A 27729-nucleotide genomic window follows, 5' to 3' on the forward strand; every position below is an offset into this window, starting at 1 on the left:
GACTGGAGTAGTCAATGAATGAGTAAACAACACTAATGTATTTCTTCTAATGTCTTTTAAGCCTCTTTAATATCTAAATGATCCAGATATACTTTGTTTTCCTAAACACAATCAGTTGTGCTGTCATGTACAAAAAATAGTAGTTGTTAAACCCAACATTTAAAAGCTTTAGCCATCCATTCAAGAACCAAAAGCTATACCATATGGGCACAAATAGCAAATAATTTCTTCCCGTAGTAATATGGTAAGTAATTATGAATAATAATTATGTCTAGAAATTGGAATCCAGCTGGGAAAACAAACAATGAAGATGCATTTGCTGGTGAGTCCATTTGACATCAGTAGCACTGTTAGTTTACTGAAGTGATCGATTTCACTGGAGAATTAATGTGCAACCTTGACAAACTTTATTAATTGGCAAAGTATTATTTACTATTTCATAGGTCATCTACTGGCTAATTAGCATTGAAACTGTCAGGCATGATACAGGCCAGTGTGTTAAAAGACAACTTTTTCCTGTCTTCACAAACAGCTATATCATATTTATTCCCATCTCCATGAGCTTAGAACTTGGACACAGTGTAGTGTAAATTGTATTAGACTGTACTTTTTGCTCAGAGTAGGACCACAGGAAACTTCTTGTTTGAAGATACTGAAAAGACCAGCTTGCTTATCTCAGAATGGAGGGATAACAAGCAGGACAGACAAGCTATATCCTATCCTGTCTCACTTGAACACAGTGCAGTTGAAAGGTGGTAAATTCAGAACTGACAGAAAGGAAATACATGTAAAGGCAGAGCCTGTAGGACTTACTGAAGCAAGAGAAGCAAGTGCAATTGTACAGTTTAGAAGTACCAAATACTTCAAGAACATCTAGAATTACGATAGGTAACAGAACTTTCCCTGAAATCTGGACATGCATTTTCGGAACTAAAGAGATCTCTGTCACTTATGCAGTCAAGAACGTTTTTTCCCACAGCTGCTTTCTGCATGGATCTTCCACCTTCTTCTACAGTGTGAAGGAAGACATAGATCCAGAGTCCTGCTTTGTATGTATGTCCCCCAGGTCTGGCACCACCTGGCATTTTTGATGTGTAAAACAGCTCGAACCAAACCATGACCACAACACAGTGTGATCAACAGAACTCACAAAAAAACAGACTGTAATTGTATAGAAAATTACACTGCACCGAAAGGTTTGTGCATCAGAAAACTATAAATGTAAATTTATAGAAAATCCATGGTTTGTGGTTTAAATGAGAAAGAAGTTTTGTTAGTGAGGGACAAGCAATTTCAGAAGTGCTCTTCCACAGCATAACAGGAACATGCTGAAACTGCCACCCTTCTCTGTTCTGGTTCCAGAGCTGACACAGACACTCCACAGTTTATAGCACCATTTCCTTAACATCCCACTTAGAAGAACTTCCTAAAGTTTAATCCTAATTGTGTTCCCTTTAAAAGCAGGAAGGAAGGAGTTGGTATATCAGGCCTCCTGACAGTATGATCTTTCTCCTTCAGAGAGTTCTCCTCCAGAGAACTCTAACCAAGAAATGTCAGCCATCTTACTCTTTTTTTTTTTTTTTGCTACAAAATGATGCATTCTTGCTTTCTGGACAGTGCCTTTCATGTAGTCTTCCCTGATCATACCACAAAAGCTGCCTTAATCCAGTGATTTTCAAACTGTGCTCTGTAGACCAATGAGAGCCACAGACTGCATCAATTAGTGGAAAACTGCCTCAAAAAAACCCAAGTAAATATATAATCTTCAGAAGTGTGTCTGAGTGCCATTTTGATGGAGAAACACATCTACAATGGAAAAAGTTCAGGGATCAATGAGTAAGCAAATATCCTAACATGGCGTTCTCTGTCAGTAAACTCACAACCCACTGCAGAAACACAGCCTGAAAAGCTAAGCTCGACAGCTTTGTGTTATGCCCCTTTCCACTGATCCAGAAACAGATGTTGTGACAAACTGGTTTGATCAAGACGATACAGGCAGTTGCTAGCAAAGACAGGAAACAAACCAGTTCACATTGTCTCATCCTGTTTAAAAAATCAAAATCTTCTATTTCTTTTCTTCCAAGCATTTCTACTTGTAGAAAAGATACAGATCCCTGCTGTAAAATCACAGTATTGCACTGGGGCAGAATGCAGCCTTTCATGAATTCCTTAAGTTGCTTTACTTCTTCATGACCCCCTGCTCTACTAGTAGAGTGCCTTTCCTCCAGCAGGATTTCCTCTCATCTGCACCAATTCAAATGTTCAGACTTCTAGACATAAGGGAAAAAAAGCTTCCGGCATGACTCAGTTATAAGAAGTTTGTTTTTCTTTGTCTCGTTAGGTTTCCTTCTGCCTGTGCAATATTTGGTTCACTCAGCTTTAATAAGAAAATTTTTGTTTAAAGACATAAGATCTGCAATAATTTTGGATAAGCTCCCTGGTTTATGTAAGCCAACTTAGGTAAGACACTCAGTTAAACCTGAGACACGTAAGACATTCCCTGTGCCTGCACAAGGGGCTTTACACAAGAGCTCCTTTTACATATAAGGAATCAAGTCCTGGTTCCGCTGGCATCTGTGCTGGTTTGCTGTGATGTCAGCACAGGTGCAGCAGGCAACAGAATATCATATTGGTCAGCTGTGTGTGTAAACAAGGCTTAGTTCACAAAGCAGTCAAGTATAAGAAGCAATCTGTTCACTCAATTTTTATGCCAGCAGCCACTGCAAAGTAGCAAGGGCAGTATTGAACACATTTGTCTGCAGTGTGAATTCCATGTTGCAGGAGGGAAAACCCCAGTCACTACATGCTCAGACCAAACTGCGCTGCCCCTGCAGCTGGAGGATGCGAGGATGGTACCAGAAATAAAGCTGATTAAAAACTGCTTCTCTTCATTTTTGCATTTTGAATCAACTTTGCCACTTCTCGGAACTGGTTCTCTTGCTTGTCTGTGCATAGGAGGCATTTATGCATTGCTTGTCAGCACAGTATGTAAGTTGCTGTGGCTGAGGTATGCCCATAAAGAAACTGGGTAAGAGTTCTAACCTTTCATTTTTTTTTTTCACAAAGAAAACACTTCATGACATAAAGGAAAGCTCTCTCTCCCTGTAGCCTTGTTGGTTGCTTAAGCCTCATACCATAAGCGGCACGAAGAACTTTGATCACTGGTGAGACCTCTAAGGATGTAGATCTAACACACCATTGGAAGAGGTTTTGAAATTCAGCAGTTGTTTATCAGTGGCTGACTTTCCACACTTTCTCAAGATCACTTACACCAACAAAAAATCAGAGAAAATCTGTAACCAGTGAGATCTGCTGCTGCTTCATTCTGATCTAAATGATATGCCAGGTGTAGCACCCTGGAAAAAGCAGGCCCTTGGAGCAGAGTAACGCTGAAGCGATGCACCAGCATAACACTGGGGAGCATTACACAGCTGGTCTTGTCTTTTTCCAGAAGAAATCTGAAGCTAGGTTTCTAATAATAAAACTGTTAAGAAAACATGGCATCTCTCAATAAGTACAGAATAGAACATTTTGCGGCAAAGGTACCAAAAAACCTTTAGACTTATTTATATTGGGCCAGACTGATCGTAAAGTAATTGATGTAAATCAGGAGTAGCAACATAGAATTATTCTGGATTTGCACTGGAATAAATGAGATCACAATCTGGCCTAAACTACTAATGGGAACTGTAAACCTAACCACATACGAATGCTGTTACACCATGGAGTCCTTCATTACACTTTATGGACACTGACTTCACAGTAAACTGGCTGGCACCCAGATAAAACTAGATGGAGTGAAATTTGGCCCATTAAACCTTGCCATAAATATATTCCTTACACAGTAAATGTTATTGGACACAAAATAGAGATGGAAAGATTAGAAGGAAACCACATCATTCCCTGCTCAATGCAAGGTTTTTCCCTGTGCTCCATGTTTCAAAGCTTTTGTTCATTTTGCTTTTTAATGACTCCAGTGAAAGAGCTTCCACCACTGACCTTGGAAAGCTGTGTTACAATCCAACCAGACCTCCAGTCTCAATGTATATCTTCTGAACTCAAAGGCATAATATAAACAGTTTAATAACTTTATGTTGGGAAAGTAAAGCTGGGGTGCACAGCCAGTGGCTGGTCTGCAGTAAGTCAAATGTTTATGTTAATAGGAAGCAGCCATGTATTAATGTTCACCAATAATATATTGGGAAGAACACAGTCTCCTGATTTATAGAAATCTTCAAAGAGATGACAATGAGTGTAATATGGTGAACCCAACTGACTCTTGGGCTGGCTTTTATAATTCAGATGTGTTTACTTGCTGGTACTTGCATTATCAGCCTAGGCATCATCACAGGAACTCAGAGAAAACTTCTGTCCACTGTGCAGCAAACACTGAGCTCTGTCATCAGTATGGTGGGAAATAATATGCAGCATATTGCAATGTCCTTTACTTTTAGCTTGGAAATGAGTGGGGTTTGATCATCCTCTATCTGAAAGGGAATAATAGCAGGTGAGGCTCAGAAACAGGCCACAAAAACATCAGACAACCTGAAAGAATACTATCCAAAAGAGAGATGAATGCTCACTTGAAGAACACATCATAAGCTACCAAGAGTAAGCCCCTAACAGATTAAAAAAGTAGGGAAAGGCTAATTAGGTGAGCTGCAGTAACAGTGGACAGGATTGTTGCTACCCCCACGCACCCAGAACAGTATAAGCTCATCTGCTTCTGAGACTAAGCAGAGCTCAAACCAAAGTAGGCAATAAAAAGAACTCACAAATGGACAGGCTATAGAGAGGATTTGGCACTTTCTTTTAAAAAAAAGCTGGAATTGGCCCATGTAGAAAACAGAGGAAAGACAAGATGGTCTAATACAATGCAATTCATGTATCTCTGTGTCATTTTGCGAAGGATGTTCCTCTTCTAGGTGTTAGCAGAACAGAGCCTACCATCCACAATTACTGTGCAGATTCTATCTATCAGTGGCTAATAGTAACTCAAATACTCCAGTTGCTTCCTTTAGCATATCCAAAGCCTGCAAACCACAGGCCACACTCTACACCCATCAGATCTGTATGCCTGCTAAAGTCACACAGATCTTGCAAGCACACATCAGGCCAGAATTTGTGCTCACTGCCTAGACAGTAACATTGACAATAGGTCACATTTTGATACAGATCCAGGTTGATTTGACTTTATAAAAGATATTGCAAAAGTGGCAGAGCATAGGGTAGAACTCAGATATACTGATTTATAAGTCACATCCTTTTTGGCGGTCTATCAGTCAGTTGTTGATGATCACAAAGTTCAGACAGTCTTAACTTCAAAGCCAAGGAGACAGTAAGATAGAAGCATTTTACTCAGACTCACAAATCTGATGAGAGAGCCGATTCAGCTAACATAAAGGAGTAAAAGTCCACCAAAGCTGCTAGAAACAGTAACTTCTTTTCTTTTAGCATACAAGCTCTGATTTTTTTAGTGCTTAAAGATTCCTCATTCAATGAGGTGGTTGTTACTTCTGTATTTACATTGTACTGCACAAACACCAGCAAATCAAATACAAGCAAAGAAAACTGTTTGCAAAACAACAATTTTGTTCCCAAGTCTTTTCAAATCAATACTGTATGTGTATTCATTTCACTCTTTTATTTCTTCAAAAATAGATTGGCAAGGGCTAGGTTGAGTTTTCAAAACTTACAACCAACGCAGACTCTTGTAAAAGTTTTATATTTTTTTGGAAAGCATCTATTATAAATTATTGTAAACAGTGATTTCCTTTAAGAAATTAATGTAAACTCAAAAAGAAATGGATACAAGTGACTTATGTTCCCCTTCTTTATCCAACCTGCCCAGTCACTTGGTGACATCTTTCTGCACAGCTCTAATTATGAGAAGTCATGTGCCGGGATAAATGATGGCGTTCTCGGAAGTACTCATGACAAATGGGGCATGTTAGCTTCTCTTCTCGCCTCCTCTTGCACTGGGATTCAGCTGAGGAGTATTCTTTTTTGTGATGTGACCGCATGTGGAAGACTAAATCAGATGTCATGCGAAAGGACAGGTTGCATTTGGCACACCAGTTCTGGGCAGCCACTCCAAAGGACATGAAGGTGGGAGGAAGAAGAGTCAAGGAAGAGGAGGAAGAGGAGGAGGAGGAAGAAGAAGAAGTAGTGGTGGTTGTGTTTTGTAATTGTCCTCCTGCTTGCTTGGGCCATGGTTCTGAGGTATATGGGAAAACATTGCTCCGAGTGATGCTTGTCTGCAGCATTTGAGCATTACACAAATCACTGACAAAGAACTTGGAATCGAGAAGAGTGCTGCAGCACATAATGTCTGTGGTGGCAATGAGGCCAGACAGCTCCCCCAGGCTCTTTGGTGACTCACTTATGGGATGAGAAGAATTTATTGCAGCTCTTTCTGTTAGACACTTACTGGGTTTGCTGAAAGCACTCTTCTGTTCTCCTCGGGCTCTAGTGGGCCACACAAAGGAGAATGCACTACCGGAGGAGTTCAGCAACACTTCCTTCGATACCTGCTCTTTACCGAGGGGAACCGTGCTATCTTCCTGTTCTGGCTCCTTCAGTCTCTCGTTCCTCACCTTCTCCTTCATCCTCCTGACCTCGGTGAAAGCACTCTGCTTCTGATCTAAAGCATCCCTCCTAACTGACTGCCTTCCTGAACTAAGCTTCCAGAAAGAGCCAGCCAATACATGCTCTCCCCCAGCTTCTTCCTTGCCCCCACAGTTATGTTCTTCACTCAGATTATTGGTTTTCTCCAACAACACAGTCTTCCTGCTCCTGTTGTTCTCAGCCTCCTCAGATTTTGCTCTTCTTTCTCCTGTGAGACCACGGGCATCATCTTTACAAGCTGCAATTTTGACCTCTAGATCCCTTGCCAGGCTGTGGAAATTCGTGGTCTGCTCAGATAAGTTGCTCTTTTCAGTCTTAGGGTTCTGAAAGTTTTTCCATAGCAGGGTGCTCTTCTCTGGGGCACATAGGAAGCGGACATGGGAGAGATAGGTATGCTCACATTTAAAGACTCGGTCACATTCTTGGCATCTCAACTCTGCAGAAACAGACAACAGATGATAAGTTTTGCAAAGGTAGAATCATGTATGGATGCTGATCCTGACCTTGTCATTAACACAAACAAAACACCAGAGACATCCCTTGTGTCATACAAGATTACACGTTAAAGCTAATGCCAGTGCAGAATCAGGTCCCTTGCTGCTGTGGAAAATGGTTCACTCATATTTGCGTCCACGTGCTACTTGTAGAAATGCTTTCATTTAGATTTTCAAGTCAAGTTTGTATTACCTAAAATGGCTAGTACACAACGTTCTAGATAAAACCATATGGATTTTATAATAATTTGAGGTCTGAACCCAGATTTTGGTCTACATTTCCTATGTCAGTCACTGGCTTTAATACAGGCTGAATGTTAAATTCTGTGTACCCAAACAATAATGTCTTTTAGACCTGGACTCAAAGATTTTGACATGAGCCTCTATTTTCTGCATAGGATACTCCAGAAGTTTAATACCTTTCACAAATCATCTGACTATAATGCTTGAAGCCCTTACTCATGCCCGTTTGGCAAACTGCTGTTGTCTTAAGGCACAGAAAATAATGTTCAAAGTGAAACAGTGGCAGCGGTGGGCAGGAGGAATGGGGAACACCATTTCCTTCTGGCCTTCGGATGTACTGCATCTCTGATTCATCGCAACGATTGATTGCCCATGAATAGATGGTACATAATTCAGGGACCGAGACACATATGGCACATCCTAACCTTTGCAAACAGCATCCACGCTACGCTATTTCACAACACACAGGAATTTTTAAATGCACATGATGCCAGACCCCACCTGAGGCCTGGGATATGCAGGCAAGTTCATACATTGGCTGTGCAGAACTACAACCCCCTAATTTGTAGGCTCACCACAGCTTAGATCACTTCCCAGACTACCGAAACTGAACTTCTTACAAGAAAATAAGGCTGCTGATTTGGGTGGAACATTATACCTGCTAGTTTAAAGTCCTGAGTCTAGATACAGTGTTTCTTGTGTAGGTAACACTTTGCCCTGGTAAATTTGAAGGGCTGACAGCGTGTGTCTACACAAAAGCTAACAGAATACACTGAAATCGGTTAGAATTATTTAGTGGGTTCCTGCTATAAATGTGTCTATATTAATTTAATATTAATTTACAGGCAAGTACATTACCATATACATTTACCAACTCATACTCTTACCAATCTACACCTTTACTAACCAACTGTGTTTAAACCAGCCAAAGGGAATGTAGAAAGGGGTTTGTTCCAATCTAACTAGATCAAAGTTAGTGGAGCAAATGACAGCTGGAGTCAACCCTGTCATAGACCTGACAGTGATTTGCTTGGTCTCTCCATAATCTAGGTGGTTTTTTTTCAACAATTTCTAAGTCAATTTCTTTTAAATCCATAAATTTCTAGCGACATCTCAGAATTAAAATCATGCCCTTTTTCTCACTCCCACTGTGTCCCACTCTAAATAGGCAGACTGTGCTGTATGCAGTACTGGTTGGGTGGTTAAGTACTAGTGTTTTTTTCATTTACAAGATTAAAGCTGAACACTAGCCTATACCTGATTCCTCAAGGAGCTAAAAAAGGCATGTTTCCAATTGGTATTTGAGGCTTTTAGATTCCAAGGTAGTCAGGTGCATAGACTTTCATTACACAGGTCAAAAATTTCAGCATTAGTCACGGGCGCACCATCCTCTGCTAGAAAGTAGCAATGACAATGGCACTGAGAACTGCAAGTTTGTTCTTGCTCTACGCCACCAGCTCAATCCCCAAAGCAGAAGGTCTTTTCTCTTAGCTGACCAGCTAAGGATTTAGACGGGTTTTATTTCCTGTATTACAAGATTATTGCATACTAAAGAAGTTGCAGAATCGCTTCAGTGCTCACTGACCCCTGCAGTCAGCAGTTAGGTACTTACCATTGTGGGGACTCTGAGCTTTTATTTCATTGAAACCCAGGAGGCAGGAAAGCTCCTCATCATACCAGACAAGGAGTTCCTCGTTTTTGTTGATTTTCCTGGTAGAGCGATAATATAACTGACTGTTTTCTAAGTAAGCTTCCAGGTTCTGCTCCTTGCTATTGGCAGCTGCTTGTACAAGTCTCATCCAAGGCAGTCCTGTGGGACTGTGCACAGATGTAACATCTACCTGTGAGACAGGACACAAAAAAGGGAAGTTTCAGGTCTTGGGATGCAAAATAGATTTCCATCAAATTCTAGACCAAAGCCTGTTTTCTGCCTCACACAGAGCCAGTATGCCAAAGCTGTGAGCCCAATTCATACGCCAGGGTCACCATAGTCATCCAAAGTCATCATAGGGAGAAGGCTTCCCTAGTGTGAGCGCTGGAGCTCTGGGAATACAGCTGCATGGGAGAGAGGAGACACCGATGTTTACACTTAACATCTCATGGCAATGCCAGGGCTCGTATGTTTGTCAGTCTCTAGCTCACTCATGGCAAGGATGACGTCCTCTGTCTGATGAAGGTTGTCCCACGGGACTGTATCAGGCGTGGATCACAGAGTTACGTAAGGTGTGCTCCTCTGCAAGCAGGGATCTCAGTCCCACGGGAAAATGGGATATTGAGTCAGGAGAAGTGCAAGCACTATGGTCTGCAGGGCATGAGATGTGCAGACCCCTGGATCAGTGCAGTGTGAGCCTGGAAAGGAACACACACTCTGGGCAGTTGCGTGTGGAGTTTTTCACTGACATGAGAGGGTATGGATCAGGAGGTGCAAGAATAATCTTGGTTATTTGATTCAACACTCCAAGGAGACAACATCTGCATATATAAATGTTTGGATAGATTACATAAAAATTAGATTTTAATAAATACAAATAAGAAGCACTTGCAGGATCTCTTTCCTTTTTCAGAAATAAAATTATACATTCCTATTCCTGCCTTTAATAAATTGATTACATTCATTTCAAGGTATCTAAACAGAAAAAAACTCAGCAGAATACTATTTTTCAATAAATTATTTCTCAGAGTTGGGAGGGGTTGATTTACTTTCAGTATGTGTGCATTCAGAAATACCGAACAAATTAAGTTAAAAAATGTTGTTTGGGTTGCAAGGTCAGGCACTCAGAAGTCAAAAAAATAATATTAAGTCTACTGCTCAAATTAAATTTCCCTTCTGTGTGTATATTACAGCACAATCTTCACTCACATATACTCTTTTCTCCACAGGACTCTTGACTCATTTACTCACAGGTTGACCATGCTCCAGAAATAATAAAGCTACAAAACATTTGGCTTTGTCTTCCTCATTCAGTGTGTGGCTCTCATCTTACTTTACTGCATTTGCTCTGAACAGGGAATTATTTGGTTTTTTATAGGTTTTTCCTTGGTGTTTACCACAGCAGATCTACGTCCTCTGCAGTATTTGAAAGATGAGGAAGATTTTCATAGGTTGGAGGCTGAAACACAGGGCGATCAAGGGCAACATTTACATGCACAAAAAGCCTCAACTAATTTTTGAAGCACTCAGTCATTGTTTAGAAAGGAAGAAGTTTGGAAATGAAAAATGTCCAGTGACAAACATGATCTAAATTTCACCCCAAGCAATGTATAGCTCTTTGTTTTTCACTAATTGCAAGGCAGCCACTTGTTCGTGTTTGGTATCAGAAACAGTATTTTGGTTATTTCTTTCTCTGTTTTTAACTCTGTCCGACTATTACCTACCATAAAAAGTATGAGCAGATTAGTAGCTCCATACAAGAATGAAACATTAAGGGACAAATAGGGTAAGAGTTAATAAGAATAAAATAGAAAATAAATCAGCATGCCCTGCAACTAGTTCTCTCTAAACGCCATAGTAATTAACAATGATTGAGAAATACAAAAGTCTAACAGTGACACAAGCACACCCACCCACACACAGTGGTTGTAACTAATAGCTATGACAGAGGCTGTCATTTATTAGTTTCTGTGTTTCAGAAATACCAAGCATCCACCCAATGCCCTAAGCAAAGTCAAAGGGAACACAGCTGCTCCAGGAACCAGAGTGCCAAGGAAAGAGCTGAGAGAGCTTAAAGAAAGTGGAGTAAAGGACAGAACATAAGATCTGGGTGCTGTCAAGTAGAAGCATGCTCCAGCTTCGGTCTTCCCATGTGTTTAAAGACACTACAAACACTGCAAGTCCACTCTCTTCTGGAGATGGCCATCCCTCAGATGAATCCTTTGCAACCATGTATCAGGTAAAAGCTTCACGGCCCAACAAGGTCAATCACAGCTGGACTATGGAGGCTATGTGGCTTCCTTGACTTGAACGAGGCTGGAGGAGAAGGGAGAAAACAAGACTCTTCCTTGGAACCCACCAAATGCAAGGGGCAGAGGACCTCAGCGGGACAGGTAGCTTTGTCAGGGGCCAGTTTCCTTTGCTGAGATAAATGACTGGCCAGAAAGAGCCACCTGTGCCAATGGCGGCCAAGGCATTTTCTTTGCCCAAGCACACAAATTGGCCCAAGGAGCTCAAATCAGGTTTTCCAAGAGGATGAGAGAAGAAACACAGAGCTCCCTTTTGTACTAAACGTGCAAGTTCAAGATGAGGAAACCGTTGTTAGAAATAGTATTCCCAAAGCCTTGCAGGAGTGCTGCCGAACTGTGATGAACATGCACTTCAGCTACAAAGAACCCACTTGCCAAATTACTACTGTGTGTATTGTGTACGTAGCATAGCCAGCATATCAAAACCCATTTCTTGTTTTGCACCTCAGTGCCATGATAACAACGTATTATCATGATTGAATTGTTTAGTTGTCTACACACAGACTTAGGAGCTTAACAATAGTTCCTGATTTCTGGAAGGTTTACTTTTTATGAGTACCTAACAGGATATGGGACCACCGATTGCATCTGAAACAGCTACTTGCACAGAATTTATGTATTTACTGCCAAAAGACAGAGATCTGAGCCAATTCAGGCATCCAATTTCATGGCTGCATAACAATTACTTTGCTCAAATGTAGCAAAACACTAAAGTCATCCCTCTGGGGGGCTCCTCCAATGTAGAAACCCTTTGAGGCTCTTTCTTGAGTCTACAGTCATTCCAAAACTCCCAGGAGGAATACAGAAATATTCCATAAATAAAGCCTCCTTTCAGGAGAGATCTTTCTCCAAAGAGCTTGCAGTTCTCCTGGAGTACTAATAACACTGCACAAGCAAGCAACCTTCTGCTGGAAACTCAAACAAACAGTCAGAAAAACCCTGAAGCCTCTTCTTTTTCTTAATTTGTTTAAAGCAAAGGTGTCAAAACAGGTATCTCGCAACAGCTGCATCTTCCATATTACACATACTCCCTGGGATTTCTGTTCTCCAGAACACAGAAATCTTAGCAGAACCTGGATCTCTCCCAGATCCATCCATGCCACAGTGTGTGAGAAACTTGCTTGCCTTCGTAAAACACTACCTCCCTGTCTTCACCTAGACCAACAGTGACTGAAATGCACTCCAAGACCCAGAAAAGCAAGGTAAGAGGCCAGCATGAGAAATATGCATTGTCCAGATGAAAATGTTATGATAAACAGGGGCTAGGGAACAAAAAAAAATGGGAACTAGAGCTGGAGAATTAACACTCAATCACAGTCTTGGGGTTTCTGACTTTCCCTACAGGACAGTTCCTTTTGTTTCACAGACATCTCTCTGTAGCTTCTCTGCAGTGAAAAGTGCAGCTGTAACACAGACGAGCATACCGAAGGTAGCTTTCGGAGGTCCATGTACTAATAGCTGTAAGTTATGGCTGCCTGAAGATTGTGAGGACTAGTTGCCTGGCTGATATCTTCTAGAGTTCATCCAGCCTGAGGTCACTGCCATCGTGCTTTATTTTTACGGATAATTGAGGAAACTGGGTTAACGCTTGCTCAGATCTGTCAGTAAGTGCTGTGAATGTACCACCTGCATGAATCGGTACAATGCCACAGTCTTCCCTCTCTGCTTTTACAGGGTGCCACACCTCCTGATAAGCCTCCTGTGTCCTTTGTAAGGACGAAACAAAAGTATGAAGTTTCTAAACTACTTGTCCATCTTTCCTCCTACTCCCGGTCAGTGCTGAAGCAGGCCATCAAACGTCAGCACAGAAGTGGGTCGTATTCTTCCTGCAAAAGAAACAGTTTTCACTGAGATCCCTCCAGTCTACAGCTCATAAACCAGAAAGGCACTGCTTTCCCCTTTCGAAGGAGCTGTTAGTTGTGCTGAAAAAAACCCAAAAATCTGCCCCTCAGCAAAGTTACCTTCTCAGGGATGGTGTAACCCTTTTTTATATGATTAACATTAAATGCTGCTTCCTCCTACCTTAAATACATAGTGGATGTTCCTTCTCTCAGAACATTTGAGAGCAATAAAAGCTACAGTGTCCAGCAGGGTGTTCTGGAGCATGCATGGTCCAAAAACAACTTCTTCAGGAATATCTTGTGTGGTATGAACAGTAGCCAATATGTCCGGAAAATGGTGATGCAGAAGTTTGTTGTCACTTGTCCAAAGGAATTTAGGCAAAGATGTAAGTTCCATCATAAACCTGTAAAATAAACAAGAAATCACATTTGGACTAGAGATGGAAGTGGAAGGGGGCATCACTACTTACAATGTAAAGACTTCCAGGAGCTGTAGGTGAATTTTAAGAGCATGCCAGGACATTTTTGCTTACAAAGTTTACAGCTATACTAGCATCCAGTTCAGAAAGCAAAAAATAACTTTGCACTAAACCAAAATCTTAGGTTTGTAAACAAGTGAGTTACTCTTTTCTGGAATAGGCAGGCACTCCAAGAGTTCAACTCCTGCTACACTGCTACTCTCCACAGCCAGGAATAAGAAGTTTTAGGAACAGTAAGCAAAATTTTCAGTGGGTGGAACTCAACTTATTCTTTTTCAGCATATTCTTAGATATCCTTCTTACTTATTTGTAGTAGTTTGTAGAAGTGTGAAGAAAGGTAGAGAAGCAGAACACATACACACACAAAGAACCCCAAGCATTTCTTGAAGTGCATTTTGAAAAAGCTGTGTTTTTTGATTTGAGTGTGCGACATCAGTCTAGTTTCTGGTTAAGCCAGTACAAAACCAGGAATAACCAGAGTCCCAAGTCTATCTAACCTGAATGCACAAAATCTGTGGAGACTGACAAAAATATTAATTTCATCCCATCTCAAAATACATGTGAGATCTTACTTATCTGCTGCTGTTCAGAAAATCTCACCCAACTATGGCTCTTTGCATGGTGATACTCTTTGCATAATGTTAGTAGAGTTTGCTGTCTTTAGAGGACAATTTTTTCTGCCCTGAATATGGAATATTACGTTTTTCAGAGCAGAGGTGATTTCTACAATATGAGCCACTATCTGAGAACTCTGCATACAGCGAAGAGGCAAGTTTGAGTTATTTGTCATTCTAAGCTTCTCTACGTTTTTAATAAAGATATTGCCACCTCCAGCTCCCAGCTGGAGGTCATGGAAAAACCTTCATTTATGCCATCAAGAGCTGGATCAGGTCCATTAGGCAGAGAAAATTAAAGAGAACAGCAACAAGCCCTGAAGAGGTCTTAGCCTAATAAATACTGAGATAGAAGGGCTGAAGATCCATTCTAATCTTTCTCACTCTCTGCCAACAGAATTGATTTGTTACTCACTGACTCATGACTTAAACTGAAGTGATATAAAGTGCTCAGGAGAGTTGCACTGATTTAACTAAATCAATTTCTAAATCACTATAGTTAATCCAGTATAATTTCTTCCTGGTCGGCAAGGTCTATGGCCCTACCCTGGAAATATTAAAATACGTGGTTACATATTCAGTAAGTAGTAAACATCTGAAGGATGAAGGGCTAAATCAGACAACCAAGGCAAAGAGTGGAACATAAAAGGTAAAAAAAAAGGTTGGGAGGCTTGCCAGAGATTAGTTGCTCAAAGAAGGATAAATTTGGTTTCTGCTTTCTGTTAATGGTGAGTTTCATTATCTGGTTTCCCAATAATCTCCTAAAGTTACTGCTGGTATGACAACAGAATGATAGGATCTACGTATACAATTCTACAATATATCAAATCTACCTAAACAAATGCAATGATATTCATGTGTATGTGTGTGTTTCCATTTAAACTACATATCATTTTTTAATAAATGTAAACAGTCAATTTATTTCAAATAAAACAAAACCCAAAAACCAATCATAAAATAAATTTGAGGTCTAAAATGCTTAAAACTCTCTCTAAATAAGAAAAAGTTTAGAAATAAATTATAACCTGAGCCAGTTGCTATTCTAAATAATTCACATTCAGGGAACTCTTAATCTTTGTTGACATTATTTTACTTACCCACTTATGAGCCTAGAAGACAACTCCTCTTACTAAGATTTCCTTTCCTATGAAATTCACCTGAATTTCTCCATGTAAACTCAGAGAATGCTGTGCCTTGGCACACTGCTGTCATCCAGAGGAAGCAGAAGCCAGAGCCCTCACAGCTGGGGAAGGATGCTGGCTCTGGGCACGCACGCTTCCCCTGGGAAGAGGGTGGGTGCCACCTGTCAGCAATCGGCCTCTTCCTCCAGAAATCTCAGCCCAAGCACAGATGCAAGGGTCTGAAGAAGCTACCTGCGCTGCCTGCTACTTTCCTCTATTGCAGCAGCTTTTCAAAGAAGACCATAAACCCAACCCTAACACAAAGCATTTCTCCAAGACTCAGAACGTGCAGATACCCAGGAAAAGCTCCTAAGATTCACGTGTAACAGCACCATCTAGTGATTTCGGCCATAACAGAAAGATTCACCCGGGGCAGGACATGCTTTAGCACTCTGCAAGGTTGGTCTGCAACCACCAGCTCCCAGAGCACAGGCAGAGCCCACACCTCCAGCCTGGGCAGCTCCTGGGAGCTCCTTGGTGAAGGTGGCAGCAGTTACCAGCCATTTGTGTACCACTTGCTGTGCTGCCTACTCCCCTGTCCCAAACCCTGCATACAGAAGGGCTTCCACACACCCAAAGGGAAGGGCAAGGACAAATCCCCTGGGCACAGGAGGCACTGCCCGTACGCACTGTCCCACTGCTGCAGGCTAAGCCTCCCTGCTGGGGTGGGAGTGGGAAGCCATCACTCCTCATGAGGAGCACTGCCGATGGGGGTGCACTTCTCCCCTCCTCTGGGCTGTTCTACCAACCCGGGAGCTGCCAACAAGGCCTCAGTGCCTTGAGTCATGAGTTGGGCAGTGAAGCACCCCTCACCGTACCAGTAACTCTTACTCGACCAGGGCAGAGAATGGCACTGCCTGTGCTGGAACTCCCATGGACTGGCCAAAGCAGGGAAGAAGAATGGAGACAAGCGCTTCTTCACTGGCAGCCCTGGAACACTCCTGCCTGATTGCAGCCTCAGTGGTACACCCAGTGGAATGGTAACAGTGTTCTTGGAATTTTTGAGAAAATTACAAACTCGGGTTGCAGCCAGGTTGCTGATGACCAAAGCCAACCATCTCACAGCCCTATAAACAGCCGTCCTAAAGTGACACCCCTTGAGCTCTCCTGGACCGCAGCAGGCTGTGCCCAGCATCCCCCTCTGAGCGGGACGCCACTCAGAGCTCACAAACCACCAAGTCTGTGACAACAGGGGGACCGGCGTGGAAAGTCGATGATGGGGCCTGGGCTGATACCCCTGCTCCTCCAGGCTCAACCCTTCACCCGCTGAGGAATGCAAAAGGCATTTGATATATTTCACTGAACTTGGGGGCAAATTTTTAACAGGTATGCATTGTTATAATACACATTGCAAGCTTGAAGTAGTTAGGTTATTTTTTGTGATTTAAAACAAAAAGTATCTCATTGCTTTGTAGCTAAAATCTTACAGGTGATCTTGAATTGTGAACAAAATCTCTCCTCCCGCCCGCCCTCTGCCTCTTCCCTTTAGATCCAATCCGTTGTCCAAGTCTGAGACTAGGAATAGACCCAGCCGCACCCAAACTCTGTGAGAGTTTAGAAGGGGGAGTCTGCTCCAAACCTCGTGACTCAGCAGGAGGATCTCCTTTACCCTCTTACGGCTTTGATATGACTCACTTTCAACTTGATTTATCTCTGTGCATTTACTCCATGTAGTAAGTAATAAAGTGAACCTTGCCATCGAATCTTGTGTAGTCACATTTCCACAAATTCACATTAAACTTATTTCACTCAACTCTTTTGTGGTAATTCTTTAAGTGACCTGACCTAACCAATTTTTTTGCTACACTGCCCTATGGCAAAGGTATCTGGCCATAGGGTAAATAAATATTTATTCTCCAGCAGACAAATCAGTGTATGCATGTCCTCAGTTCCATTTAATTTGCCTAGACTGATGGGAGATAGGAAATGCAGGTTAATAAGGAATATCAGATATTTTCTAACAGATCTTTCTTCTATCCAAACTTGAGCATCCTTCAAATGCAACATGCCATTATGTTTTGCTTGTGACTTGTGACTTCTGAATCAGTCAAAATCTGTAACGGGCAAAAAAATCCCCAGAACCTACAGGTATAAATGTTAAAGTCTCAAAGTGATGCCTTGGCAGCTGTAGTCACATTCAACCCTTGCACAGAAGGGTCAACTTTTTGAAAAGTCGTGAAAAGGATGTACTATGTGTACACAGCAAATGGGCTTGTTAACCGTTAGCCTTGTGCCCAGAGCTTTCAGCATGGGGAGATCAACCTCCTCCAATAATTTGTCGAATGCACCATCTAGTGTAACACCTCAGTATAACACAAAGACTAACCAGCAGCAGGACATCCCCGAGTCCCCGGTGTCCTTAACGTGTTGCATGACTGCAGCTTCCGAGTACCTTGTCGGGCATGAGTTGCTTCTCTCCTGAGAGAGTCATTCTCTCTGCCACCCTCTGCTGAGACAGGAGGCCAGGTGCCTCCAAAGGCACTGGGGTTTATAGGGTCTGGTCATGGTTACGTCAGGCAGGGAGTGTAATTTAAATTGACATTGTTGTCTTTTTGAAACAGAGAAGGTAGGCTGAAGATGTGCTGCTGGTACTTAGAGTGGAGAGTGGTTACACTCCGCAATGTCTTTAGAAGAAAAAGGGTAAATCTTTTTCCTACCATCTCTTAACAGCATGAGAAAGCTCTTCCCTCTGCATGGACGAGCTTTCAGCTTGTGTAACAGAGGCAAGTTCATCATCTGAGGGGTAACAGCAAGCAAGCATGACTGCACAGCTTTCGAAAATGAGCTACTACCTCTGCAAAGAGATGTGCTGCATCCTGGGGGAGTCCTGACCTGGGCCAGCACTCATTCAGAGGGCTCCATCGGAAGGTGCAGACTCATCCACAGGACAGTACTGGAACAAGTCCTGCCTCCTGCACAGGTGAGGGGTGGTAGGGGCTTGTGTGGTAACTTCAGCCCTTATCTTGGAGAACTGAAACACTGATCTCCTCAGAAGTAAAGACTGAGTCTTGAAACGTGACTTGAGAGGAGACAGAGAAATTAAATTGATTTACTTTCTGAACACTCTGGTGGAGCAAAGGAAACACAACAGGTGAGCTGAAGGGAGATAAAAGGACCACAGACGACAGGAGTAAAAGGTGAAGGGAACTAAGTATCTATGAAAGCTTCACAGGCATCGCTGCAATATTGTGGCTGGATCGTGCAACTCAGCAGCTGCAGCATGAAAGAGGGTACACACATGCATGCACACACAGACAACCTAGGCAACGCATTTCTACACTGCAAACTTTTAAAAATCACTTTTTAATCATTGTTGCTGTTAAAAAAACTTACCAGGCTGCATGGCACTTTTTAAGAAAGTTTGCTAACATAGATTTTACCTTTGTCCCATAGATTTGAGGATGGTAGTGTCTGAAAAATGTACATGGAGGTGCCTTTTCAGCAAAGCTCAGGAAAGTTTAGCGGTATCCCAAGCCTAAATCTGCCCGGTACTCTTCCCCTAGTATGTCCAGTGAAATGCTCATTGATACTTTACAGGAGTAAATCTCAATGGGCTATAGGCATGAGATTGCCCAGGGCCTAATCAGCTCTGCTCTTTTCAGTCTACCACCACTCATCGCAAACACAGAGACAGCTGAGAAATGACTGTGTGTAAGGTCAGGTTCGACAGCTGCCAGAGGGGCATCTGCTGGATTCTCCGAGGGGTCAGCAGGTGTCTGAGCTGTGGCAGCATGCAGTGCGGAAGGCTTGCTGCATAACAGGCAATGCAACCTCATAGCTTGAAAGCACCAGCACATAGCTTGGCATTGCTGAAATACAGCAGCACTGCCTGCAACGCTTCAAGCAGATGACAGAAATGAGCTAAAACAAAGTAAGATGATGCGCAAGCAGGCCAGAATATAAATCTGAAATGCCTCTCAGTTTGGAAGGAAGTTTGATTTGGATCTAAACCAACCTCTACATGTTTTTCATGTGGTTATAATCTAAAGACAAAACTCCAGCCACAACCAAGAATTCTTGGGTTTTGCCAAATTTTCCTTAGTTTTCAGGAACGTCAGACTTGAACCTGAATGAGAATTCTACACCAACCCATGAATCCAGTAGTTTAACTCTTGTTTAATTCTAAATCCTGTCTCAATGCAAATCTCACATCTTTGCCAACAGTCTTCACAGTCTAAATCAAGTCATTAAGAACCTACAAATAGAGTCATGATGAGAAACAGAGAAAGCATACTAGAATGCCTGGCATTTTCCTCTGATGGGATGAAGTAGGTGAATTTCTCACATTCTTCACAGTGAGTGAAGGACTGAGAAAATGATCATCACAAGAGAATTCTCCAAGACTTCGCATAACTGATTACTCCTGCCTTATGTTAATGATTTCCACATTTTGGCTACCTCCTTTAAGGAGCTATAATTCTGCTGTGCTCCAATTTCTTACAGATTTGCTAGCTGTCATACATCTAACTAATTCACTTTTCTTCTACTAAATAGCAAAGTTTACAGAACTCTGTCACAAGCCTCTTTGTGAAGGTCATATCTTCAGCTCTGTGTCATGCAGGCAATGATATGTTTGCCTCAAACCGCCAGTGCTGGGAGTGCCACTGCCTCCCAGGGACACGATCCCCCTCATGCAACATCATCCTGCTGTTCTCACTCGTGTTCTGCATAAGCAGTTCCTATCCCTCTGGGCTCACCCACACATGCCTCTGAAAGGCTGAAATAAAATTAATATTTATAGTGCTTTAGAAGCACACTAGAGTCACATCACCTGTTGGACAATGGGTACTCTCCATATTCTATCTGTCACAGATGCAGATTCTTCATATGGATGAATTTAGGGACTTGCTGTTTAATGGACTCTTCATCCCCCAGAGAGTATCTGATACACATATACCATGTCCCTGAGTGATGGATTTTGCATCTTGATTTCTGAGAAGTGTGACAGATCTGTCAAACAACAAGTACCTGTGGGCAGGCAACTCCCTATGCATTATGCAATTATGGATGTTCCATCAAAAAGCGCATGAAACAGTGCTCACAGCAACTCTCCCAGCCTGCACACTCCCAGAAGCAGCACACAAATTGCTAGTCATCTTTTGGTTCTCTGAATGCTCTTCCAAGCTGGACCCCTGCAGAAAGCCTTCTCTTCCTCTCTCCCTATTTCCTAGCACTTGCATATCATCCCATTAACTAACTAGGGTTGCAGCTTCTGCCTTCCTGAAAAAGTTTTACGTAGCTCTCTCAGCTCATGAGAAAAATGTTCCTAGAGCAGGGAAGCCAGAGAAGGGCATAGTAACAGTTCTGAGCTAATTTTCAGATCCCTGATTTTCTACTATACGGCCTTCAGATGTCACTGCAAGCTCTTCTAAGAAATGTCTGCAAATTCCCAAAAGCTGAAAGACCAGTTTGAGCAAGGACTCCCCTGCCTCCTATTTTCATAGGAACTGTGGCCTCACTTGGAGTTTCTTGGTGGTCATAAAAGCACTGGTAGCCTTGCATAATACTACGATTGACTTTGCAAGTGTTAAGAAAACAAATCAATCACCTTTGCAAGAGGGGAACCTTTTCAGTCAGAACTTAATTAGTTAGTTCAGCTCTTCACAATCATAAATGGAAGGAGATAATAAAAATTGTTTCTCTTAAAAGAATTTGACTTTTTTTAATGTCAATAGCTTCTTGATTTCACCTTTACATTCCATTTTATCTGTGGATTAATTTGCATACAGTGCTATCACTTTCAAAGCAAGTATCCTAGTTGGAAAAAAAAACCCTCACCGAAGTGACTCATAAAAACTAATGAAAATGTTTGATCCTGGAAAGCATCATTCCACAGCCTCCACAACCATTCTTACATCTACTCCAGACTTTCTCCAGAGCAGGGATTAATGTAAAGAGTATGCCTCTGCATTTGCCATGTCAACAAATCTGAAGGAAAGAAAAAAGAAATAATAAATACTGGAACCATCATTTACTCCACCTTTTAACTTACTCCTCTCTACAAAAAAGCATGACTGCATTTTCCCTGAAGCGCGTAACCTGTGACTTCATGCCAATGCACTCCTGTAGCCGTTGCCAAAACTGCCTTTGATTTCAATAGGAGGTCTGTTGGTCTGAGGAATCCATGATCAGACATGCAGTGTCATGCACAATAAACTACAAATATTAAAGGAATTGAGCTGATGCAGACAGAGTGCTTCTGTCTGCAGCATTTATTATTCTCTGTTGTTATAAGGAACTGAGGATTCTTAACAGATGAAGGGAATTCTAAGGGAATCAGAGATGGAAAAGTGAGAAAATCCACTTCCTGGGTTTTAGACATTTCCTTTCCTTCTGTGCAAAGTTTTATTCTTATTTTCATTCAAGTTGTGAACTGCAAAGAAGAACCAAAACTAAAACTGAAGGAAATTGGCAGGAAATTAAAGAAAGGAATAGAGAATTCTTGTTTTAAAAGATAAAATAAGTAATTCCAGAACCCACAAAATAAATCCTAAAAGAAACTGCAACCTGCTTCCTAAACCTGTTAAATCACAAGCTGAGAAGGTTCTTTTAAAGCACGAAAAGTCTAAACAAGTCATTTCTTTTAGCTCACTGCCACTGCAAGACAGAATTTCTGTGCTTCAGCTTGGGTGCCAGTCTGGGAGCTGCTTCGTTCTGGGCATGAAGGGGTTCCTTCATAGGGCTGAAAATCCCACATACACGAAGAAAATTGTACAAGTATACATGGAGAGAACAGGCAGATATAGCCATGTGCTGCCCATTCCCAGTCTGTTTGGGATGAACAAAGTGAGCTGTGGGTTTGCTACCCCTCAGACAGCCATTGTATCTGAACCAGTGTATACAAAAGCCTTAGATTACCTTAGAAAGGAAGGAATTTCTGTTGATTAAAAACAAACAAACAAACAAAAAACAACCATGAGTCATGTCACTTATTTTTGAGTCTCAAGTTTAGCAACTTGTCCATCTTTGAGAAACAGCCCATAGAAAATACTCCTTGAATTTCCAAGCTTTGGGTATGGTCTCTCATCCTCCCTTTTTCACTGGTGGCAAATTTGTATCCCAGTGATTCTGCACAGAAGCAAAGGAGCAGCTGATCCAAAGAGGGCCCTTTCCTGCCAGTGAGCCACTTCCCATCTATGTCTTAAGAAGAGCCCAGTTAGCACTGATAAAATAACTGAGATAATGGTAATAAAACCTGTGGAGACTGGAATTTTTTTTTACTGTCCAGGGCTACAACTGGGGCATACTGTAAGTACTTCTCAGTTCCTCATAGCCCTTGATGTACTGCTGCTCTGAACATATGCCCTGTACTCCTGGGATGACTCTGTCCCCACAGCTTGCCTGAGCTAGGCATCTGGGAAGAAGCAGAAGGAAATACAACTATGCACCAAGGGGGAATTAGCTGACTGCAAAAATGAACTGAATCTAAAGAGCGTGGAATAAAATTGGGACTGAACTAGCCTGACGCATGAAAATGGTTTTCCCTTGGCATACCAGGCATCCCCAGCTTTGACCATACCTTCCTGTACAGCAGCTGCACAACTCTGACCTGACAAACCCCTAAAAAGAGCGGGTAGAAACAGGGAAACTCGCTGCCTAGCATCCCCTGAAAACAGCATGAGGCTGCTCAGGGTGAAGAGCCTGGTGTCTGCTTTGAGATTCCAGAAATTGGCTCCTTCTGGAGGCTTTATTGTGAATCAGAGACCTCCAAGCTTATGGGGTGCTCACAATTTTGTTGTATAATCAGGGAGCAGTTCTCCAATTCATACTATTTTAAGGCTCTATGGTCTTTAGACTGTCTTCCATCACCTGAAATCCCCAGTACATGCAATGTAAACTGACAGCTCTTGATGAGCCATCATTGTATCTTGGCTGGATACCCAGCCTAGTGAATCATGAAGCTGCCAAATCTTTTTATTATGAACAATCTCTCAAACTTCAGTGGGAATAATGAAGAAGACAGAGCTAAAATCCCTGCTTGGAAATAAGTAAATACTCAAGCTCCACATTTGCCTTAAGCAAGTCTTGTGAAATACAGCAGCCATTTAGAAATGCAGATTAAAAGAATATCTTCCAAGTTTCTTCTTATTTTCACCGAGGAAAGGGAAAGTTGCAGTGGGCTCACTCACGATGCCTGATAGCTCACAGACACGTAGAGTAGATGCAGATTGAATCACTTCTCCAAGACCACCACAAGGATGCAATTTCCACTCTTTACCTAAAGCCTAGGAACAAAGTGCCTGAGACTGAGCATCAGATCTAGCCTGATGAAAAAAATAAAAGAGATTTGAACAAGTCCCAGTAGAGTTATGTACTCTAGCCCCACTGACTTGCAAATGGCAGCTTAGCACCAAACTTCCCTATGTTCTTAAGAAATTTCCACACTGAACCCTATTTCTACTGCCACCATCTTCCATGGCAGGAAGAGGAACGGACTATCCCACATGGCAAGAAAACCTGGTTAATACTGATTTGCTGGGATGTGTGACACATCCATGCCTGCATAGCTCCACGTGAAGCCTTCTTTGCTTGGCAGACCTTGTAGTAAACTGGAGGGTTTCAATCTGGTGGAACATGAGTGACAGAGTCGCTGAGGTCTCTGTTCCACACCTCCCAGTGCTTGAATCCAAGAAATGCATGGCAGACACTGGGAGGGCTCTTGATGTTTCCAGCTGGGCAATAAGCAACAGTAACACCATCCTGCTCTAATTAGACAGGATGAAATATGTATCTTTTCTGCTCTCCCACTGGTTCAGACAGACTGGGTCTAGGAGTTTGGCTCCATGATGCATAAAACGTCAATGCCCCCTTCCAGCTGGGCTGGCCCCAGAGGCAGAATTAGTGCTTCTGTCTGGCACTGCGGCTGATCTAATGGACCCTGGTGGATGGTACTGGCTTGCACAAGTCAGCCATAAGTCAGACAATCCACCTGTGGATAGAAAGGAGTTTGTACAGCTCTGTAGTCTGCTGGCTTTCGCAGACTAAATTTTTGCATGCAGGGCACTGTACTGAAGGGCTGACTCTTCACTGGGCTACAGCTGTTCTGTCTAATGGAAGCATTACCTTCATCCACCGCTTTGCTCTTGTGGTTTCAAGGCCTAAGACCTAAACAACAGAGCTCCTGTAGGATAATGGGAGCATGTTTTAACTCTTCAGCCAGGCTTGAGGATTCTCAGACTGTAAATGTTATGAATTAACGTAATTTCAGCTGCATAGTACATGCAGTACAATGTTTGGATATATTTCAGTTCAGAGCACACAGTATTTCATATTCCACACCTGAACCCTGCTAGTGTTCACCTCGGAGACTTGGTCTGATTTCTGCTCCCGCCACTCCGGCATTCCTCACCGTTCAGCAACAGACACAACACCCCAAAATGTCACAGCAGTTTTGAATTTTATAGGGGACAACCAGGAAGGGAGAGAAAGCAGACATAAAAATGCCTTTACTTTTCTAACACCAAAAAAAGCACAGAATAAACCCGTGTTTTAAAGAAACAAAGTTATTCCATGGGAGGGGGAACAGAGCAGGCAACTAGTCACCTGTCATCATAGTGTAGAACAGTTACTTGTCACACAGATACGTGTCTCCACTTTCAGCAAAATCCACGTTGGATTCACGTAAATAGGAGTATGGCACCAAGGCAAATTGTGCTAACAAATTGCCACCAACCACAGCGCTTGTGCCAACACATTTATTCTCACACAGATTTGTGCATTTGTTCCTTCAGGCAGGCATCGATGCAGACAAAACCACCATTCCCTACACGGAGCCACAGGAAACAGGAACAACCAGCCAGGCAGCTGAACCACCAACGCAATCCAAACACAGACTGAACGAAAAGGTGTAACTTGATAAAACAGTCACAAATCATTTTTCCTCTCTCTTATAGCTCACATTCATGTCTTCTTTTCACAAATCAAAAGAATTATGTTATCTGATCGACGTTCAATATATATAAGGTACATTCTTGTTTAACAATCCTGCTATTAATTTTTGGTAGCTCTTGATTTTAAAAATGTTATTCTATTCAAATGTTTCTTATGAAACTAATATATTGGTGTGCAAGCATATACATATATATATGTACACATATATATACATGCACATATACATTAACAACTATACATATAGCTATACATACAGCTATATAATCTTCTGTGGTTTTGCATGTTCATCTTCTGTATTTGAAGAGAAACATTTTAGAACTAAGAGCATTCAATTTCATGTGGTTAATACTGGAGATTTCTTCAACAATACTAAGTAACATTAACTTACATTCACCTTATTTACATTAATGCTAAATTTACTACATTATGTCAATCCCAATAACAGCAAGTAACTGAGCTGAGGAACACCATGAAATGTGAAATTGTGAGGAACAACATAAACAACAGATTTGACACTACAGTAAAGCAAAGAAACCTTTTAATGGAAAGTGAATTCTGTAAATTAAAATAGGTCTGACTTTATAAAATAATGTTCCCCCACAAAATACTTTGACCTGGTGTTTATTAATAGCATTTGCAAGTAACATATGTCTGTGTTGCAGGAAAACCATACTAACTGATTCACAGCATAACAGACATGGAAATATCCGCATATAACATACTAGGATTTAGCCAAGTAATTCCCTCTGCAAAATTTTCCATACAATCTCTAATTCTTTACATTGAATTTATTTTTGTACTTTCTCATCTGGTTATATTATGTTCAGATAATAGAAGCTAAAGTAGTATTTTGACTTTACACTAATATTTCTATGGTTATAAAGCTGGTTTTTTTCATAAGGTGGTATCTCTACAGAGTTCTACAAGGCAGTCCTACTTTGCTTTGAAATACTGAAATGCTTAAATACTGAACAATTTTGCTTTTTCAAAGAGCAGCTTATGCTTTGGTGTGGTTTCACACATGAAAAGAAATAAATCTTAAATTCAATCTCCCAATCTTCTTATTGCCTAAACAAATCCCTGTCTCTACTACGATTCAATAATGTTCACCATCAATAATATCACCTAGTTACCATTCAATAGATGGTAACAAGAGCTGTCAAACACTATTTTTTTCATTTTTAAAAGCCAAAATAAGAGATAGCTCCTGAGCAAGGATTTATTATTAAATTCTGATTTTCATGCATAAGTGCAACTGCTTTTTATTTAAGAGCAACTATATTAAAAATCTAAAATATGTAAAAATAATGTCTTCCATCAAGTTTTTATTAATGTTTCTCCCAACTAGTACTTGTCGGATCACAGAATAAAGTCATTAAAATGCTTCAAACATTTCTACTAGACTGAATTCCTACAGAAACCTTTTCATGGAAGGATTTGCAAATGTAAAGATCAATGTGACATTTTAAAGTGCCAGCAATAACAGCTTGTAACTTACTTAACTAGTAGGAAATTTCTGCCAAGGAACATGGATATCCTTGTATTAGATACAAACAGAGAATAACAATGCGAGCAATTCCAAAGAAAGTTCGTCAATTTCTGAAAAGCAATTAGACGCTCAGTAAGTACCTAAAGCCACCACGATACGATCACCTGCCGAAGCTGGAAGCTGCGGAGAGCTGGAAGCAATAGAGGGGCGAGTGATGCTCGGCGGGTCTGGGCGAGCAAAGCGGAGCCGGGAGGGAAAGGACCGCTGCCCCCGGGGCTGGGGGGCGCCGCCTGCCCTCCGCCCTCAGCCGCCCCCGCATCGCCCCCCCGGCAGCCTAAGGACGGCACCCGCCGCACCGGGGGCTCTCCGCGGGGCCCCTCGCCGCCGCATCGGAGCGGGCTGTGACAAGGTCGGGGTTAAGCACTGGTCACCACGGGGCATCCCCGTGCCCTCGCTGCTCCCCGGCAAATCCCCGCGGGCAGCCCGGCCCGCGGTACGGCAGGTCCCGGCGCTGCGGCAGCGCCCGGGTGGGTCGGGGCCCCCCTCGAGCCGCCTATCCGGCCCCGTCGCCCCCTCGGTGCGCACCGGCCGCCGGCACGGCCCGGAACGCCGCGGGCCCCCGCCGCCGCCCTTCCCCGCTCCGGGGGGGCAGCGCAGCCCGGGCGGGAGGCACGGCGCGGCCCCGCACCCACCCGCCGAGCCCCCTCTGCCCCGGCCCCGCTCACCTGGGGGTCCAGCCCCGGGCTGTCCGCGGACAGCGGCTCTCCGGCACCGGAGTCCCCGCCGTGCCCGCTTCGCGGGGCGCAGCCCTCCCCCAGGATCCCGCTACGGCCGAGGCCCCTCGGAGCCCTCACCCCACCGCCGGGGCCGCCCGGCCCCCCAAGAGCTGCGCCGGCAGCCCCCCGCCGCC

The 27729-nt window shown here is 42.6% G+C and overlaps 1 protein-coding gene across 1 annotated transcript; it reads right to left on the reverse strand.

Moving 5' to 3' along the window:
- Positions 1-21: 21 nt before the first annotated feature.
- ZNF488 (zinc finger protein 488) lies at positions 22-27696 on the reverse strand. Its single transcript, XM_040607420.1, has 4 exons — positions 27545-27696; positions 13347-13569; positions 8977-9205; positions 22-7063 (listed from the first exon to the last, which is right to left on the reverse strand). Exons 2-4 carry the CDS (start codon positions 13563-13565, stop codon positions 5880-5882), a joined length of 1632 nt encoding a protein of 543 aa, XP_040463354.1. The 5' UTR covers positions 13566-13569; positions 27545-27696; the 3' UTR covers positions 22-5879.
- Positions 27697-27729: the final 33 nt, after the last annotated feature.

This window comes from Falco naumanni, chromosome 9 (assembly GCF_017639655.2).
Source record: "Falco naumanni isolate bFalNau1 chromosome 9, bFalNau1.pat, whole genome shotgun sequence".
Taxonomy (NCBI): Eukaryota; Metazoa; Chordata; class Aves; order Falconiformes; family Falconidae; genus Falco; species Falco naumanni.